At 43.2% G+C, this 20,600-nt stretch overlaps 1 protein-coding gene across 1 annotated transcript; it reads right to left on the reverse strand.

Moving 5' to 3' along the window:
* Window positions 1–65: 65 nt before the first annotated feature.
* On the reverse strand, window positions 66–19,108 carry cyyr1 (cysteine/tyrosine-rich 1). The gene is made up of 4 exons (XM_015952597.3): window positions 18,829–19,108; window positions 3,312–3,411; window positions 2,284–2,444; window positions 66–335 (listed from the first exon to the last, which is right to left on the reverse strand). Exons 1-4 carry the CDS (start codon window positions 18,905–18,907, stop codon window positions 202–204), a joined length of 474 nt encoding a protein of 157 aa, XP_015808083.1. The 5' UTR covers window positions 18,908–19,108; the 3' UTR covers window positions 66–201.
* Window positions 19,109–20,600: the final 1,492 nt, after the last annotated feature.

The raw sequence follows: 20,600 nt of genomic DNA on the forward strand, positions 1-20,600 counted from the left end.
AGCTGGTTTGGAGTCATTTTCATTATTACTGAGCAGCAGCAGCCTCCTTCTTGACCCACATTTTCCTTGGATCATTATTTCCCATCATTGCTGCTCATACTTCAAGCCTCTTTTCAACATCTGTTATTCAAGTTTTCTAAAAGGATTAAAACAATGTTGGATGCGAAGCCGCCTCCAGGTCCAAATCCAAAGGATTGGGATTCACTTGAGGGTGTGTCCTGGGTAAGGTGGAGGTGGGGAGTAGCTACGCTCCGGAGGAATATCTGGGGTGTAGGGTGGGGGGTGCACAGGCTGGGGGTACATCTCGTAACTGTAACTGTATGGCGGAGGAGAATCTGAGATAGGGAAAAAGAAAGACACACGTGGTTATTATACCAGAGTTTAATGTGTCACTACCTCCATCTAGTGGTGGAAAAGAGAAACAACGCTAACCTGAGCAGACATGAAACTTTGTTCTTTATCAAGTCAATCGTTATACATTATAATAAATCAAATACATATTAAAGACGGATACTTTACAGGAAAAGAGAAATTGTGTTCAGGTTCTCTTTGACAGAAAGTCAAACACACACACACGAGCATTCATGCTGCAGCAGGTCGAGTAGCGCCTTCGAGAAAAACTATAACGGCTGCAGGGAGGCGTGAAAGGAGCTCACCCCGCACGCCGGGAAGGAGATACACGGCTCAGAATGAAACATGATGAATAAATAATGGAGAGATATATCAATGCTAAGGTGGGCGGGTGTGACAAAACACCAGCTCTGAAGTGTAGACGATGGAAACATAGCTGCTTCGTTCCCTCAAACAGGTACTGACTACATGTAACAGGAGAGGAGAGAAGAAAAATGGCCACGTTTGGTATTTCATACTGGAACGTGTTTGTAAAAGAGGTGGAACGGTGAAGTTACAGGAGGTAAAGACGGTAGAGGACTTTATGTACTTAGGCCCAAAGAAGTGTGTGAAGCAGGGTGGAACAGGTGGAGAAAAGTGTTTCAGCACAAATGAAAGGAAAGGTGTAGAAGACACCAGAGAGGAAGACCTAATAGGAGATTTATGGATGTGGTGAAAGAGTGTGAGGGTACAGAAGATAGGGATAAATGGGGACAGATGATTGGCTGTGGCGACCCCTAAACTAAAAAAAGCCTGAAGAGAAGAACAATCGTAATCGTGGATGTTTTAGAAAAAAATCCCCTTTGCATTTAGGATTTTTTTTCCTCGCAGCCACAGATATTACTGCAGAAACATTTTCAGACATCTTTGGAAGCGGCTGCTTAGACAAAGATCTTTTTATTTCATTAAATCTTGAAGTGAACAGCGACATGGCCAAAATAGGCAAGTATCGAAACACAGTTACAAGAATTAGTTAAGCTCGGGGACAAAAAGTGATGACATTTACTAAACCGAACAGAGCTGCAGCAGTCTCAATGAAACTGCTGCGTGCCTCAAGGACGTTTGGTTCTGATTCAAAAGCACTCAGTGTAACTTTGTCCTTTTCGAAGCCGAGGGGGCTGAGTGGACAAGTCCTCTTTAGCAAAGTTCAAATCCCGCAAATCAAACAGAAAACAAGTTGACATTAAATTATGTTAAATTCAACTTTAAGACAATTGGCAGGAAGCTTTATTTTACTTTCAGTTACAGCGCAGGTCATAAAACTAGAATGGGGTCGCCAACCTGGTGCCCCCAGGGGGCCTATGAGGTGCCCTCAGGCCTGTTATAAGAACAGCACAATTCACCACTCAGGTTTAAAGTAATATTTTCTGCTGCTATTTTTACTAAAAACATGCCAGCAAAGATGATTGTGTGGAGTACAAAAGAGCAAAGCCAATGAGTCATACAACGAAGCTCTGGGAAAGAGTGGTGACAGCTAGGGTTAGAAAAAGCATGATGGTGCTGAGAGAGGAGCTGTGGTGCACGAGGAGGTCTGGAGTAGCAGAGAAGTAAGTTAAAGTGGTGAACAATGCTGCGAGACAGCAGTGAGGTGTGCTGCAGGAGTGACAGAAGAGTTGGTGGCGGAGTGCATCAAGGATAAGTTCTAAGCCCCTTCTTGTTTGCGTTGGTGATGGACAGACTGGTAGATGTTAGACAGGAGTCTCCATGGAGAACTCTCCCTGAGTTACCACAAGGACCAAGGACCAATTTGGTGTGCCACTCCAAAAAAATTCTTTGGCCCCGTCTGGCCACCCCAATAAAAATTTTCTGGAGACGCCCCTGTGTGTGAGTGGCATCCTCTCCGAAGCAACCTGCCGTGATGGGACTTCACTGTGGTTGTAAGCTCCGACCCACCTGGATAGCCCTGGGTCACCGTGTTGATGTAGGAGGTCCGGAACACTCCGACCCGAGTGCCACGCCTGTTCTTCAAGCACACACACATGCACAGGAACAAGGCCGCCACCGCTCCCATCAGAAACACCACGCCGAACACGATACCGGAGATAGCAGTGCCCCTGTAACACACACACACGCACACAAACACACGCACACACATACACACACACTGAGCCTCCTAAAACATTCCCTCCTCTGCCATTACTTCTACATTTGCTGCCATGGAGATAACATCTCAGCGTATGTAACTCAGCTGTGTGTGTGTGTGTGTCTGTAAGATGTTCGTGATCAGAGTTAGTCAGCACGTCAGATTCAGCCCTCGCAGACTTCAAAATCACGAACTCAAGATGTTCCAGGACGAAGGAAAAATGATTGAAAATAAGAGGAGAGAGTTTGACAATCGCAGCTTTGTCTTCAGGGCAAACAAAAGTCTGACAGCTAGCGCTGCAGCTGCGGTGATGAGTAACGACAGCAGGAGATCAAAAGGTCAGATCCTCTGCAGCGCCTTCTGGTTTGTTGAAGGACAGCTGGTGTGTGAATTAGTTCTCTCTAATCTGAATCTTTCAGCCAGAATCGAAAGAAAAAATGTTTCATATATCTGCTCACCAACCGGTGGCTTTTAAATCCTAAAACAGAAAAATGAGCATGGAGAAGTCACTCCTCCTCCAAGCTGAGTGGGAGCAGACACCAGATAATGCACTCTGGACTTTTTATTTCCAGCAGGAGATAATAGAAGGCTTCCAGGCAACCAAGGCTGTTATAGCAGCTCAAATGAGCCCCTTTCCTCCCCGGTCTCATGAAGGTGTCTGTCCAGATTGGCCACTGACGTCAACCGAGATTTACATTAAAAAAATCATCATTTACAGCCATTTCTTTACAATACGTGTGGATAAAAGTGAAATAAATCCCTAGGTGAATGAATTCTGTGATGTTTTTGTGGTTCAAAAGGTTCAGAGAAGCAACAATTCAATGAGATGTGAACTTACGAGAGGACATCCCCCACATAGGCGTAGTAGGAGCAGCAGAAAGGTGGTGATCCATCACAGCAGTACTCTGTACAACCTTCACAGTGGGCCTCCGTACCACCTGCAAGAACACGTCCATATATCAGCTGCTTATGTAGATAAATGTTAGTACTGCAGGGTATGTGCAGAAGCCTCACAGTCAGTTTCAATACCTTTACAACAATTCAAGAGCTACGAAAAAGAATTATGACGTTATCAAATCCCTCTTCTAACTAATAGTCGTATTTTGTGACTGAAACAAAAAAATCTATTCTGAAATCAAAACTTTAAGGCAAAGTTTATTCATATTTGTCAAAGTAAATAGGGAGCCTTAAGCCTGGGGCACACCGGAGGTGCCCGTGGTTTTGAGGAGTCAGGTGGTCACCCAGGACGCGCCGCGCCGCTGAGCGCTTCTTGGAAAGTCGTGCGATAGTGACAACATCACGCGGGACTTGAGAACAAGAAGCAACTCGTGATCAGACTTGCCGTCATGTTTTGTGAGACTCAGGTTCATTAAAAGTGGGTAAGTACGCTATTTATTAAAATATTCTAAGACCAATAGTACTTTAAAGTAGGGATGGACAATATATCGACATCAATATTGAAATCGACCGATGTTAGTTATTTTTTAACATATCAGTATCGGTTCGATGAAAAAAACCGGGCCGATATTAACAACAGATATTTTTTCCGTCTTGTCTCCATTTGTTTGCCTGTTTCAGAGGGTGAGGGGGTGATGTGTAGTTGTTTAGTCATGTGACAATGAATGAAATCATCTCAGAACTGTGTGTGGTGTGTGTACATAATAACGTAAATTCAACTTTAATAAATTTCATTCTATACAAAATCTGCTGATTTTAGAAGCATAAATGTTCACACCTTGACTTTGTTTTTACTCCTGATTTTGGTTACTATTGTTGTCACTGCTATTGTTTTTATGATGTTTTTATTGGTTTGAGGTATTTGCCCTGATTTTACTCATGCTGTACAGCGCTTTGTGATTTATATCTGTGAAAGGCGCTATATAAATAAACTTTACTTACTTACTTACTTACTAATGTGTATATCAGTATCGGCAAATATCGGTTATCGGCCATAACTGATCTTTATATTGGATATCGGTATCAGCCCAAAATTTTCATATCGGTGCATCACTACTTTAAAGTTATCAAAACTATGGTTGGGTTTGTGCAGTAAAGTCGCTTCGCGTCGTAACCTCTGTTGTAAAGTACTCCACAACCTTGTTAACAGCCGCAGTGCCACGGCACTTGAGATAGAACTAGCGCCTATCTTATGCGCCCCAGTGCTTCTGGGATGCGGCGCGTCGCCCCCGTGTGCCCGCTCTCATTAACTATAATGGCTTCATTTAAAATGGCGCCGTGTTCGCCTCCGGTGTGCCCCAGGCTTTAAGTCTCCTCCCCCCTTCCAGTCGGCTCATGGGGTTCCCGGAAGAACAAAAAAAAATGAATGCAGGCCAACGGGGCTAAAATCGCTATTTTCTAATCCACTTTGTCTACACCCTGGATCACACATATGTTGTACTTTAATTTAAATGAAAAGTAATGATGGGTGTTTCGACCACGCCTGTCACGTACTTTGAGTTTTACCAGCTTGTAAAAGTTCGTAATTAGCATGACTACAAATCAGACATCCGCACTTCACATATGTATTACCACAGAATCTCCTCTCCCCTAGCGTAGATGCTACTTACCACATGGCCAGATTTATGGTGGTTTGTAATAAAAATGAACTTGTCATCTGTTGTATAATTGCTTTATACAAGTTATTGATCACTACTGTTTGTCAATCACACTTATCATGAGGATAATCATGGTAGAGCCGAACATAATGTGATCATGAGGATGTAATCAAGGTAATCTTGGTGGAGGTGTGCAGCTTTGCACGCACATCAGGGAATGTATAAGGAGCAGAGCAGAGCTCAGAGCTGTTAGAGCTGCTTGTTGGATTCTACCTGACGAGGTTCATGGATTACGTTTTCTAACTGGGGTGTTCAGCTCTCCACCCATAAGCAACGGTAAGAGAAATGTTTCGTTCATGATTGATAACTTGTATGAATGCCGGTTGAATAAAGCCTTGTTGTTCATCTGATATTCAAGTTGTGTTTCATTGTTTCTGGCGTCGACTTGACAACGATCCTGATTAAATAAATATAAAGTGTAAAAAGAGACTTTGAGTCTTTTAAGGTAATTAAAATAAAATAAAACATTTTATTTTAGAACATTTTTGGCGTCACGAACAGGATCAGTCAAGCTATTCCAGCAACAATGAAGTGTTTTTGGAGAAGCAAAAAGGAGCCGAGTGCTTCTGGGGAGGGAACGCCGATTCCCGTGCCGATTCCCGGCTGGGAAACGGAGGAGTTCCGAACCATTGGTGATATGTTAAGGCAGCGCGGTGGACGCCCTGGGCCGTGGGGAGAGTTAAATGGAGTGGTCAGCCCCGCCGTGGTGCTGGACCGTTTGACGCGGATAGAAGTTAAAGAAAAAGCGCCGCTGGCAGGAGTGAGAGATATGATGTGGCTTTTTGCAGAAGCATGGAAAAAACAGGAGTTAGAATTGAGCAGTTGTAGAGAGCGAGCGGCGCAGGAGAAAATCCATGCTGAAGAAGTTGGAAAATCATGCTCAGAGTTTGAGCAGAGAGTGTGTGTGATGGGGAAAGAGCTAAAGCATGCTCAGAATGTTTTGGATAAAACGCTGACTTTTGTGTCTCGAGCGCAAAGGAAGGAAAAGAAGCGACCTCGTAGAACAGGTCCTGCTCAGATCCGGGCGTTTGTAAAGAATGTTGGTGAAGATTGGAACCCGGAGAAATGGAACGGGGATCTTTGGGGGGATGATGAGGAGGAGGAGTGGGCGATTAAACCTGACCCACCACCTCAGCCCTTGTATCCATCATTACAGGGGATAAAGATGTCAGAACAAAGACCTATTACTAGGCGTCGGCGAGAACAGCAAATTATTCCACCAATACTGGTAGATATGGTGGATGATCAGGGACGGCCGGAACTCGATGAGGCGGGTAATATAAGAAGGATGTTACAACAGCAGCCACAACCCGCCCCTAGGCTGCTAACAACGCTAGAGGATTATTCACAAGATGAGTTAAATCACATGAATGGGAAGCTGAAACAGCGCCCAGGCGAACCAACTGACTCCTGGCTTAATCGCCTTATGGAGGATGGCACGTGTGATATAGCCATAGATGCCGGTGATGCCATGAGATTTTCAGGATTAAGTACTGATGCACAGATAAATGCTGAATACCGGGCTACAGTCCGGGCATTGCCAGCTGATGAAGATTTCAATGTGGGGGATGCATATGCTCTGGCATGTCATGTAATCTATCCTACCACGGCGGACTGGTCTGAGATTAAAGGGCAATGGCAGACAGTGAGAGATGCCATTCAGCGGCTCACCAGACTCACTATTAGAGAGCAAGTGGCTCGAAACGGGGGAGCTGGAGTGGTGGACTGTAACATCTCTAAGGCAACTAGAGATCACCTCATCAGACATGCCCCACCACATTATAAACCCATGGTGACCAGCTTGTTGTTTGGCGCGGCAGACCAGACTTTTGCCGCGATAAAAGATCGTCTTGGCGAACTCACCACGCTGGGTGATTGGTCTGAGACGAGGAGAGAGGGAGCTAGAACTGAAAATAAACCCAGGATTGATCCACATTCAAGGGGTCGTAAAGGGGGGGCAATGGGCCCCTCTAGAACAGATCTGTGGAGGGCACTGCGACAAGCGGGAGTGCCGTTTGAGGAGATTGATGGATTGCCCACTAATGCATTGATGGAGAAATGCAGCCAAATGGGACTGAAGGTCCATTGTCAGTTCAGACATTGTCCTGAAAAGGACGACAGGATGTCTGTGTCAGAATTGGTTGGAATGTTGCAGAATGTGATCAGGGAGGTGGCGTCGAAGCCTGCTGAACCTTCCGCCCCTCCCAAGGAATCTTCAGAGGAGGAGAGTTCAGATGAGTGTTATCAGGTGGCGGCAGTGAAGCGTAGAAAGAAAAAACAGCACCGAAGGGAACATGATGATGAATAGGATGAAGGTCAAGCTCAGGTTGTTGCCAGTGCCTCAGGATGGTCAATAAATGATATCAGACCACATGTGGAATTACAGATTTATTGGAAAAAATCAGTACAGACAGTAATGGCATTGGTTGACACTGGGGCGGAGGCCTCGGTAATTCATGGCAATCCTGATAAAATAAAGGGAAACATTGTAGAAAAAGGAGTATCAATGCTCCACGAGCAAGTGGCAGACGTTCCAGAAATGGATGAAGTGCCTTTTGAGGTAAAACCAATCCAGGATTCTCCTGTGAAACTGGGGGTAAGATGGAGCGAACTCACCCCAGAGCAGCAGGAGCGAGCCTGGTTCACTGATGGTTCCTGTCAATATGTGGCAGGAACCAGGAAATGGAAGGCTGGGGCATTTAACCCTGGTACACAACAAGTTATGGAACTCACAGGGACAGGAAAGAGTAGTCAATGGGCGGAGTTGAAAGCAGTACACATGGTAATAATGACGGCTGGGGTGCAGGGAGTAAGTATTTATACTGACTCCTGGTCAGTAGCCCAAGGAATGTTAACTTGGATGCCAACTTGGCATGCTACACAATGGAAGATACATTCAAAAGAGGTTTGGGGAGCTGACCTATGGAAGGACATTTGGGAGAAATGCCAAAATATTCCTGTGTCAGTATTACATGTGGATGCTCATACTAATAACAATGATCCTGAATCCCTGCATAATCAGACTGTAGATAAGATAGTGAAAATTCAGGCTGTAAGACAATCAAGTCCTGGATTAGCCAAATGGGCTCACGTTACTGCTGGACATTGGGGTGTGCAGGGAACATTGAAATGGGCGAGGGACAGAGGAATAGATCTCATCATTGATGATATTAAAACTGCCATAGAAGATTGTGAACCTTGTCAACATCAGGAAAAGAGAATCCCTCGACATATACAGGGACAGATACATCGAGGTAAACAAGCGGGACAGTGTTGGCAGATTGATTTCATTGGACCATTGCCAAAAAGTAAAAACTGTAAGTATGCATGCACAGCCGTGGATACGGTGTCAGGGGTACTGGTGGTGCATCCGTGTCATAACGCCAATCAGGAGGCTACATTGAAATGTCTGTCATTAATAGAGACCTATTATGGACTACCTTTGCAGGTTCAGACTGATAATGGTACCCATTTCACTGGAAATAAGATCAAAGAATGGGCAGAGAACAACGCGGTAGAATGGATCTATCATGTAGCATATCACCCGAAAGCTAGTGGACTCATTGAGAGAATGAATGGGTTACTGAAAGAGAAACTAAGGAAACTATCGGTTACTAATTCTTTGGACAAATGGAGAGATTATTGCACAGGGAAAAGATGCTGTGGTAAGTGTATTGTTCCCCGGAGAGGAAAAATGGATTAATATTCCGATAAACAAATGTTACAGGAGAGAAAATTAATGCTTGTCATTCTATCTGCAGTTTTGTATGTATCCCATAGGCGGGTGTCTGAGTGACGGTGGTTGACTGGGTCCCCTTCCCCTACAAAAGGATTGAACCCTTGTCGAGGCGATGGATGGGCTCCGCGGACCTGGTGGTGTCGGATGTTTGGTCATCGTCCTCCATGTCCTCGCTGTCATCGCACTGAGGGCACATTTCTGTTGGGGGCTCACGGAAGGACAAGTGTTGGAAGAAGGGGTCATGGGCCATCTGGAATTGGTTAGCAGTATGTCCAACCGCACTCAAGGCACATTCACATGCAGAGCAAATGACGCTTGCTACTTGGGAAACCTAACATCTACCGGTAAGATGTACTGGTGCAGAGGATGTCTTAAAATCCGAGGAAGGGTGATCAGCCCGGGGGTGTTGGTTCAAGGATCAACAGTAACCTTTAATTCTGCAGCGCGCATCTGTGCATACCATCAGGGGAATGGTACTTGCATACAAAATGGCACAAATTGGAGTATGAAGGTTGATCGCGATTTCCGGATCAGGAATGGAACTGTAATCACAGGAGGATACGCCTATTTGTACATATTCTGGGTGCTGCCCGACACAGCTAGAGCTACGCAGACAGCTGTAGCTCCCCTGGTTCACACTTGTCAACAAATGGGACAAATAAGGGTAGCCGAATATGTGCGATGGACTGTGAAATTCCCTCCTATTCCGCCTTGTAACAGGAGGAGGCGAGCATGGTATGACACCGTGCTAGGAGGAACTGGAACTTTGTATGGTCTGGCTAACACAGCAGACAATGAGGTGACACGAACTATGCTGTCCAACACTGGAGAATACACCGCACAAGCTGTCACCAAGACTGCAAGATGGATGCCTTCGACTGTATCTAGTCAGTTAGAAGGAAGTGATGTGTGGAAAAGTGTATTTAAATGGAATCTAAAGCTTTGGAATGAAACTTATGATGCATTGCATAATTTGTCACACATAGGTAATTGGACAGTCTGTTCCTTGCAGACTATTCATGCTGAGACACAGAGAAATAGGTTTCAAATACAGGTAATGAGTAATAACTATCATGCATGGCGAACATTATGGAACATCAGTAGTTCATTATGGCTACAGCTACATGCAGAAATGACGATTTGTAATAAATCTATGTGTACTGGATACTGGGATCAGTATAATATGACATCAGTAATGACTGTGTGTAGATATCAGATACTGCCGGTGATAACCACTAAAGGGTTTTGGTATCTCCATGTTAGTGGAGAGTGGTGGGATGTTAAAACAAATCGAACATATGAAGTAAAACACTGTGATGAGACTGATAAGGGTTTAGCCTGCCCATTGGTAAAAGGACATAGCAATCCATGTTTCACTGATTCAAGGGTCGTACTCTGTGATTGGACGGTCACACCCCCAGAGGAACAGTTTTGGCAGGTGGGTCCTAACACCTTATGCGTGGCTACAATGACCAATTCCCCACAGGTACCTTCAGTTCCCTTTTCAGGTTGTCTCAAGGGTATACATATGTGGGAATGGAATAACGTGACCTATTGGTTGAGTAATTACACTGTATCTAGTCGGCTGACTAAGATACAATGGGAGGTTTTACACTCCCCTTGGACACTCTCACTGGAACAATTCAAATGCGCATTGGATGGTTCCACTGAAGTGGCAAAATTGATTGACTCTCATAGGTCCAACCTTTCCAGGCTCATGGTGTCTACTCTTGTGGCACAAGGGGAAATAAAACATGTTGCTACATTGATTGAACAGGCTTCCGCTCATCATTGGTGGGATATATTTACAGGCATGTCGAGTACCGCTAATAAAGTGCTAATTCCACCTATGATTGCAGCATTAATTATAATCAGCATTCTAACATTGTGTATGTTATTCGATTAAGAAGAGAAATAAATTGGGTAATAATGCAAAGACTACGATGAAAATTAAAGTGGAACTACAAGGTATGTTATAAATGACGATGGTTTTGATGGGGAAATGGTGATGGATCCATGATGTTACATAAATTAGATGAAAAGTTCAAGAGTGGAATGTAATAAAAATGAACTTGTCATCTGTTGTATAATTGCTTTATACAAGTTATTGATCACTACTGTTTGTCAATCACACTTATCATGAGGATAATCATGGTAGAGCCGAACATAATGTGATCATGAGGATGTAATCAAGGTAATCTTGGTGGAGGTGTGCAGCTTTGCACGCACATCAGGGAATGTATAAGGAGCAGAGCAGAGCTCAGAGCTGTTAGAGCTGCTTGTTGGATTCTACCTGACGAGGTTCATGGATTACGTTTTCTAACTGGGGTGTTCAGCTCTCCACCCATAAGCAACGGTAAGAGAAATGTTTCGTTCATGATTGATAACTTGTATGAATGCCGGTTGAATAAAGCCTTGTTGTTCATCTGATATTCAAGTTGTGTTTCATTGTTTCTGGCGTCGACTTGACAACGATCCTGATTAAATAAATATAAAGTGTAAAAAGAGACTTTGAGTCTTTTAAGGTAATTAAAATAAAATAAAACATTTTATTTTAGAACATGGTTATTTCCTTCCGAAGGAAGGATTTGAAGTTCGCTGAACTTAGTTATTTTTTCTCTGCTCTTCTCCGTGGCTGCCACGATTAGTTAAATCTTTATAAGTAAAAGCTCCGACTTATCATGAGTGCAAATTAACACTTAGCAATGGTACATTCACAAACCATAAGAAGGGTTAAATTGCTAAATGCTTTTTGGCAACGAGAGGTTTACGAAACCTAGCAAAATTTTCAAAATTTACCTTTACCCAACAAGGTCAAGTTCCATCACCAGATGATTTTTTTGTTTAGTCACATAGGACTGTTGATTTTATTTTTTTTTAAATCACAATTATTTAGATCAATTACTTACTGAGTTATGAAACACTATCCAGAGTTCACATTTTAAAGCTGTCATGGCACCAGTCGCCATTTTCTAGGGTTAGGGTCAGGAAAATGGCGTTTTTCTTTTTGGGTTTCTTGTAAAGTTTAAGTGGTAGCAGCTGGCTGTTTCTCCTTCTCTGAAATTATTGAGCGGATAATAGGGATCGGTATCAGTGCCGATACGATACTGGTATTCAATACTGGTATCGGTATCAGCATCGGTTATAGTTAACCGATACCAGGAACCGATACCAATGCAGTTGCCTGAAAGTGGCTTCACTGTAACTTGTTATTTCTGTTTAACTAATATTTTAACTTTATGATTGTTTTTATTAATATACTGTATTTTATTTTGTATCTATCTCACAATATTTTCCTGCTGATATCAGAGGAAAATAAATCCTGTATTCCAATTCATTGCATTTTTTTGTGTGGTAGATGTATGGGTATCGGTAATCGGCATCGGCGAGTACTCAGATCCAAGTATCGGTATCGTATCAGTTTGGGAAAATGTGGTATCGTTGCATCCCTAGCAGAGAATCATACTGTCCCAATATAATTCAGTAAACTACAGATAAATACAATAATGTGCTGCTAGTTTTACCGCTATGTGTATGTATTGATATAACCGATAGCTTACCAGAATGAATCTTACTGATGCAGGAGTAACCCGTTAAGTTTGACTAGTTGTTTGCACTAATCCAGGATAGCACTGAGGTTCTGCCGGTTCCAGGAGGATCTATTGTTGAATTACGGGGATCACCTTTTAGATTATATCTGTGTGTGTGTGTGTGTGTGTGTGTGTGTGTGTGTGTCGTAGCTTTCCCAAATGACTCGTTTTTCCCTTAACGGAGCTAGCAGTGTTGCTGCAGTCATGCTAACGGGACTGGTCTGGAGTATAGAAGGAGCGGTGCAGTTCCAGATGGGTGTGGCTCCAACCTATTTGACGGAGTTGCTGCAGCCATATGTTCCGGCCCGGTCACTTCGCTCTGAGAACCAGCTGCTACTTGTGGCTCCTAAGGCCAGGTTGAAGTTGAGAGGGAACAGGGTGTTCTCTGTTGCGGGTCCGAAACTGTGGAAAGCACTGCCCCTAACCATTAGGGGCTCTCCCTCGGTAGCGGTTTTTAAAATGAGGCTGAAAACCTACTTTTACGATCTGGCTTTTAATTCTGTGGGTTAGCAATTGCTAATGTTTCATATTTTGTAATTCTTATTTGTGGTTTTAATTACGCCTGTGGCACGATATGTTTTATTGTTTTACTCTTTTGTTGTACAGCACCTTGGTGGCATGCTCATACCTGTAAGGTGCTTTATAAATAAAGGCTGATTGATTGATTGATTGATTGAAAAAAATAACTAACTGAACCCAGTTAATTTTTATGTAGATGGTAAAGTGTATTTATACTGCATTTAATTAATACTGAGTCTGGCCAATACCTTTAAACATTTAATTTAAAGTTAAAGTCAACTAGTGGGACTTCTAAGTAAACAGAGTCAGTGGTAGAGTCGCATTGCTGTTATCCAGTCAGACACAAATATTTATGAGTAATACTCTAAATCCTGTCGGGTTCTGCCCCCAATCCTCCAGCTACTTCCTGAAACAGGAGCGCCAAAGCTTTTCCCCCCACAGAGAACAACTCGGGACAACCACAGTTTTATTGAAATAATAAGTGTAGGCCCACAAAATGTGAAACTACCTCAGTTCAGAGATGGAGCATAAATCTGCACATGGCGGAAGCAGGAAAGTGAGATTCAGTAGCTAGATTAATTAAGTGTGAGATCATTAAACTAGCCAACAGCATGATGGGCGTGCACAATCGGAGGGTTAAATGGAAATGATTTTGGAGCTTTTTGAGACTTTGTGGTCATTTATAAACACCCTACTGCTGCTATGAGCTGCCACAGCACAGGATTCTTCAGCTGCTTTAACGTGCACGTGTGATCACCGATGCTGAAACCTCATCTCAGGTAGAGGTCTATTTATTCAAAGGCCTTGTACACACGCCTGCCTCTCTTTGTCATGACACGAGGTTGTGTGGTGTGAAGATTTCTCTAGAAACGATTTTTTTTTAAACTTCTCTCTGCAGCCTGTAGTCTGTCAGAGTCCAAGGATTACAAAAAGCAGCGTGCACGTGTCTTTGCTTGGGGTTTCTGCTTCGTCTCAGCGATCGCTCACACTGGAGTGATTTGTACCTGCAGGCAAATGTGCACATTTCAAAGCAAGGGGTTCAGACACAGGTAGAAAAAAAGTTGTATTTAAAGAGACTGGCCAGAGGCTAATTTCCTTTGAATCACATGTGCAAAAAAGTAATCTGACCTCGGCTGAAATTTGTTTTGGGTTTCCACGGCTGGATTTTTAAGTAAATCAAGTGTTTTTAAAGAGCAAGGTAAAAACAGAAGTCGGTTTTTGGTTTTGGCGCTAACCAGCTGCTTACGTCTCACAAGGGACTTCCCTCAGACAGCTAGCGTAAACAATCCGCGGCTCTGTTTCTCAATGTTGGCACAATAGCAGATGGCAACATTTCGTCAGTGTGATGTAGCTTCTGAAACCTCTGCTAGTCGATCAGGTCTTCTTTCTCTGGAATGTGACGAGGAGAATGGATGTCAGAGAGCTGGAAGGATTCTTCTAGGTCACCCAGCCGAAGGATGGTGAACATCTTCAGAACCAAAATCTGTACGATCTGTATGAGCCATTTGAGGTGGCCCAGGCAATCTGGACGCCATCCTGGTTCACGTCCAACCAGGAGGACACCTAAAGGTAGACCCAGGGCACGCTGGAGGGACTTTGTCTCTCGGCTGGCCAGGGAACGCCTTGGGATTCCCCCAGAGGAGCTGGCCAAGGGGCTGGGGAGAGGGAAGTCTGGGCCTCCCTGCTGGCTGCCCCTGTGACCCAACCCCGAATAAGCAGAGGAAAATGGATGGATGGAATCTGTACGATTTATTTACTTTTATTGTGCGCTTGCTTTATTTCTGTGCTAAAAGACGAGCTAACACGGCATTCAGAGCCTCAGCTGCACCGGGCTGTCCCAGAATAATAACGGATAACTTACCAGAATGATCCGTAGCCCTGCAGTCACGCCAGCTATGCTAGCTGGGGTTGTTGTTTCGGTAGTAATCCACAAAGGTATGGAGTTCAGTCGAACTCAAAGGGATATGTTGTTGAAATATGTGGATCATTTCTGTAGATCGAACCTCTGTGTGTGTCGTGGCTTTCCCCAATGACTTTCTCATCCTTACCAGAGCTAACACGGTTAGCTGTGCTGCTGCAGTCACAGACATGTGGATCTTGCCACGAGGCCAGAATGAGCGGTTCTATCGGCCCCAGATGGATTTAAAGTTGGAATATTACTTTTTTTAAATGCAATCTCAGAGGGAATAGCCCTGACCAGCTCCTGTAGTCTGAATCAGCTTTGCTCTAAATCAGTACATTTACATGCGTGTCAGAAAACCGAAGTATTTCCCTAAAATGGGTATTCAATTCTGGTCTTGGAGGGCCAGTATGCAGCACATTTTAGAGGCTCTTTGCTCCAACACACTTGATTCAGCGGTGGAATCACCTGTGCAGCAGCTCATCAGGCTCTGCAGAAGCCTGTTCATCACCTGCTGATTGAAATCAGGTTTGTTGAAACAGAGTTAAGGCTAAAACGTGCTGGATACCGGCCTTCCAGGCCTGGAACTGAATTCCCCTGCCCTAAAGACACGCATCGTTTTTTTAAATGCATGTAAACACGTTAGTCTGGCTGACAGTGGACCGGTTCTAATCGAGCTGAATCGAGCTTGGGTATAAACGAGTCAGTCGAACTGAACTGGCTGAACGCTCGCACTCCGGAATAGGGCTGAACGAAAATAATTTTTGGAAAATAATCTAATTGCGATTTTTTTCTTCAATATTGCAATTGCGATTTAATTCAAAATTATTTTCTCAAGGGGCTTTTCTCATTTTTTAACTAACGGAAGCAAAAAAAAAAAGATCTATGTAACTTGTACTGAATATAAACAAGTTTCAGCCATTGTGCATATCCTGTTTCAGTTTTGTCTGCTTTACTCCCGTCAGCCTTTGTTTACTGCTTGTGTTGCTATAAGCCAGGGGTCGGCTCTTCCATCCATCTGATGCGGCTCTCTGTGCTTGTAAAATAATGAATGGTTGTTTGAATAAAATGCTTTATATTTTACTGCATAAATTTTACATCTGAATGCTAATTCTAAATGTAAAGATTGTCTGCGTAAACCTGAACAGGTCCAACCCGGTCTTACTGTGAGACCAGGTTGACGCGTCACGCTTGTGCGTAATCATAGGCGCTTTCTGAGCTGAAGAGGATGTGAGATTCTGGGACTCTCCTCAGACGGCTCCTGGATGTGTCGCCACATTGGAGACAGGAACAAGCGCTATTCAGCCAAAGTTTCATAATCAGGGAACATTTTCTAAGTGACAAGCCTCTCTGAGAGACCGGGTTTGGAAAACGCTCGCTTCAGTCGGAGGAATCTTCCCGCATGCGCTCTGGTTCTGCGAGGCGTTTCAAGCGCCTCTCCACATCTTCAGCTCGCTGTGCACCTTACATACGCGCTGACGGCGAGCTGCGCTGAGAAGTGTCCAGCTCAGATCTTCAGAAGGAAATCTTTTCTTGAGCGATTTAGCTACATCTGCGATGTGCGTAACGAATAAAATGTCAGTTCGTATGCATGCGTCGGGGTAATTCTTTCTATTCTTTCTCCCTCAAAATAAACGGTCAAATACGGGAACTATCCGGTCAACACAAGCCCTGCTTTTAACTGTTCTGTTTTCTTGTGAAAATTGTTGCAAAGAGATATAATTTAACTTGATTAACACCAGAGCCAGGCGCACTGCGCCGTTATCTCCGTCACTGTAAATGAGGGAAAAACAAAATGATCGGATCATTTTCTGACCTTCCCCACCTACAAAGTTTAATTACAACAATCAAACGTGACAGAGCCTGGATTTGTATTCTGAACAGTCTAAACATGTTTTAAAAGAAACGTATGACAAAAGTGGCACCTGCTCAGTAAAACCACCAACAGGGTGAAAAATATCAAAATATTGTCGGCAGAGACGGGCTACAACTTCTGGATCCACTTTATATAAATCGTTTTATTGATTATCTTCTTATGAAAGATAACTTTGACGTACACGAGCGACCGGTACTGGCTGCTGTCACCTGTTGTGGTTGGTTAAAGCAGCTCTCAGATGTCTGAGGGTAGGCCCCGCCCACAACGCCGCGGCTGCTGTGGCTCCCAGTGTTTTCTTTACTGTGGGAAACGGGTAATAATGGCTCTTTGATGGGAACAGGTTGCAGACCCCTGCTATAAGCTAACCGGAAGAATGCTGACAAGAAAAGGGGCATTACGCCACCTACTGTACCGGAGTGGATGGAACTTTATTTGAGAGGCCGGTTTTCTAATGTGCATGTAAACTAGGATAAAGACTATTACAACAGGATCGACTTTGATGCAACTGCACTGAATGAGCTCTGCAGATCTGGAGATATGAAGTGTTCTCACTGACTACGTTTACATGCAGCCAATATCCGGGTTATGATCGGGTTAAGGTCGGGATTTGGGTTTCTGAGTTGATCAGAATAACCCGTTTACAAGCATAAATTGAAAGAGTTACCTCTAACTTGCATAACCCGATTTAACTGCGGACGTTGGGGTTGCGTCAGGACGTATGGACTACGTCCAGACGCAATATGCGTCATTTCCGGTTCTTCGTGTTCCGGTATCCGTGAAAACAACAACATGTTTCCCAGTTAGGAAGAGATAGCGACCGCGTTTGTTTGCGCTTTAGTTTCCTCGTCACTCAAAGTGTGGTGCTGTGCCGCGACTCGCCATTTTGCCCCCAACTTGTTGTTTACTTCCGGTGTTCTGGCGCATACAAGACGTCTCGCTACTCAAAAGACCAAGATTCCTTGCGAACAGAGCATGCGCAGAACACACGCTTTGATGGGGATATCCCGATATGCGTTTACACAACCAAACATTCGGGTTAGAAAAGGGTTACCCCAGGTGTGGTAACCGGGTTTTTAAAAACCCGGTTATGAGCATATCTGGGTTTTTGGCGGTGTTTACATGGACCTGCGGAACGGGTTATTGTGAATATTCGGGTTTTAAAAGGGTTACTGGCTGCATGTAAACGCACTGACTGCGATCCTCCTCACAAAGTCACCTTTTAGGAGAGAATTCTCTCCTAAAAGGGGGGAGAGGTGGGGGGGGGGGGGGGGGGGTCCTTCACAGCAGCGACTCAGCCTTTTAATTTAACACCACCTCCCTGTGGAATAGCTGTGACTTGTCCCACTGGTAGGTTCCTGTGGAGCTCAGGCTGGGTGGTCCTCAGAGGTCCTGGCTCCTGTCTGTCCACACGCTGAGAGACAATGGGCACCATGTCCTCTGCCCCCCCTCCTCCCTGCCCTTTCTCCAGCTCAGGGGTCTGCAACCTGCAGCTCTTAGGATCTTTCACTAAAAACTTCGGTTTACAAATTTTAAGTATAGATATTTTTTAAATGCCCGTTTAAGCCGATTTTCAATGGGTTTGTGGAATAATTTCATGTAATTTTCTTGACAGGACTTTATTTTATTTATTTATTCTTTATTTAACCAGGAAGGTCCCACTGAGACCGTTTTCATCATTTTATGCAAATATAAACATATTTGCATGTGTTAGTTTTAAAACCTAATAACATGGGACTTGTGCTTAAAAAAATACTGCTAATCTTCTATAGTAAATATTTATGCAAGAGAAAAAAAATCCAAGATTTGACTTTAATCTCAGAATTATTTTGTTATTCTTAAAATTCTGAGGGAAAAAAAATATATATATATTTTTTGGTCATTGGCCCAAATCCTCTTCCGTAGATTTTATGCAAGATAATACCAAAGGTCTTATTTTTTACAAAAGCTCCTGTAACAGCTATGGCTCTAACATGAACCAGGACTGTAAAGGTTGCAGACCCCAGGCCACTCTTTCACAGTAAAAGCCCCGCTCTCCCAGCGTGTTGATCTGAGGTTATCTGATAAATTAATAAATATAATTAAATACAATTGTAATTGAATAAAGTGTTAAACCTACCAGATAATAAACATAGCAGCAGCGAGTTTCTCAGCCATTTACATCCAACCGTGCTCCATCTGCTCCAGTTTTCCATCATGCTTTTATTTTCTTAATTTGGCAGAAGTTGGTAGTCAAAAAGCCCCAGTTTCTCTCTAAATACGTCAAAAATGTGTCTTCTGGGATGAAGTTGATCGTTAACGAGGCAGCAGCGAGTTCCGCGCGCCCCTCCGGAACCTAAAGAAGCGGAGCTCGGCGCTTGTTTTCCCCCGACATGTGAGCTTCTTTTCGGTTAGCACACCTCCACTGTCTGCCGCTGAGCTTTTATATAGCTCCCCTCTCCACCTCCAGCTTGCTCAAATTACTCCGTTTACACCGGATGTAAAGTCAGACGCAAAGCGGAAGTCCACCTCTGATTTCACTTTCAAAATAAAACAAAAATAAACTAATAGCCAAATTTGCTGTTTAACCAATATTTTTTCAGTTTAATTATGAATATGTGGTATTATTTATTACATGTCATTATCTAAAAGGTTTTTTGGGATTTTCAACTGAAAATTACACGCAAATTGGAATTTCAATATTTTTCACACTGATTTTTTAACCTAATTTATCTTTATAGTCTACTTCAATTTTTATAGCTGGATAATAACTACAAAAAAAACCTCAACATCTGGAAAACCATTTATTCTTCTTCTTCTTCTTCTTATTATTATTATTGTTATTATTATTATTATTATTATTATTATTATTAATTTATGTATTTTTATTATGACTATTGTTATTATTATTTTTTTTTGAGAGCTTTATTTTTTATTTGAAGGGGACTTGAATCTTATCCCGGTTTGGCACTTCAGCTTCTGCACTAGAGACATTTTTTCAGTGATTTAAGTATTTTGGTTCTCCCTGTGGTAATAATAAACCTATGGTTGAACAGACTGAGGGATTCTGAGACGTTACTGCTCTCCATACCTTACATTTATGTGTCATACATCTGTCCCTGTAGAACTTGCCCCGTTTTGTGCTTTTGTTTTGAAGGCAGCCAGAGATTTCCTGTGTTACGCTGGTAACGCTTTCCGGCTTGATTCAGCGTACCTGCACGTGTCATCTTCACGACCTCTGTGTGGAGAACTCAGGCTGTGATGACCTGTGGGGCTAATGAAGCAACCAACAACAAAACAAGGAGTTCAGAGAATGTTACAATGCTCCACCATGTCATTAACAGTCCTACGGGACACCATTATCATGTCACTACTCTTCAAGGGTCAACTCAATGAAGCGTTACTGGACCAGGACCACAAAATCTCATCCTCACTGGTCAAATTTGATAAAAACATAAAGGGCTCCTACCTTTAACCACATGTTAGGGTCTAAAACCCCCCACAAACCTCCCAGGTGCTGAAAAGAACCCCCTTCTGCTTCGTCTAGGGTGACTTAATTACTTCATGAAACATATAATTTAAACTCTTTTACAATTCAAACACAAGTAACATGTCATTAGCAAGGATTTTATGTAAAAAGTCATTAGAGTTTGGACCTTAATTATCTAATTTAAAGTTTGATGTTTCATCGGAAATTCCCATTAATGTAGCTTCTGGTCACATGTTTCCCTGTAGTTCACAATAAATAGAAAATTTCAAAAATGGATTTTCTTCTTCAAAACTGGAGCAAAAATCCTGTAATTAAAATGTTTACAAGTGAAACAGAGGGTGGCAAAAGGGTGAGGATAATTTAGTTCTCGGAAATGCCACCCACATGGAGCAGCAATGATTTGTAATGCCTTCCAGATGTTT

The sequence above is a fragment of the Nothobranchius furzeri genome, chromosome 14 (assembly GCF_043380555.1).
Source record: "Nothobranchius furzeri strain GRZ-AD chromosome 14, NfurGRZ-RIMD1, whole genome shotgun sequence".
In the NCBI taxonomy this organism is placed as follows: domain Eukaryota; kingdom Metazoa; phylum Chordata; class Actinopteri; order Cyprinodontiformes; family Nothobranchiidae; genus Nothobranchius; species Nothobranchius furzeri.

Bases quoted from the DNA above. Each gene is read 5' to 3' on its own strand.
- cyyr1 (XM_015952597.3), bottom strand. From the start codon at position 18,907: ATGATGGAAAACTGGAGCAGATGGAGCACGGTTGGATGTAAATGGCTG. The intron at 3,412-18,828 runs GTAGGTTTAACA...GTGTTCTTGCAG, and splicing joins GCTGCTATGTTTATTATCTG to GTGGTACGGAGGCCCACTGT. The intron at 336-2,283 runs GTGGGTCGGAGC...TCCCTATCTCAG, and splicing joins GGTGACCCAGGGCTATCCAG to ATTCTCCTCCGCCATACAGT.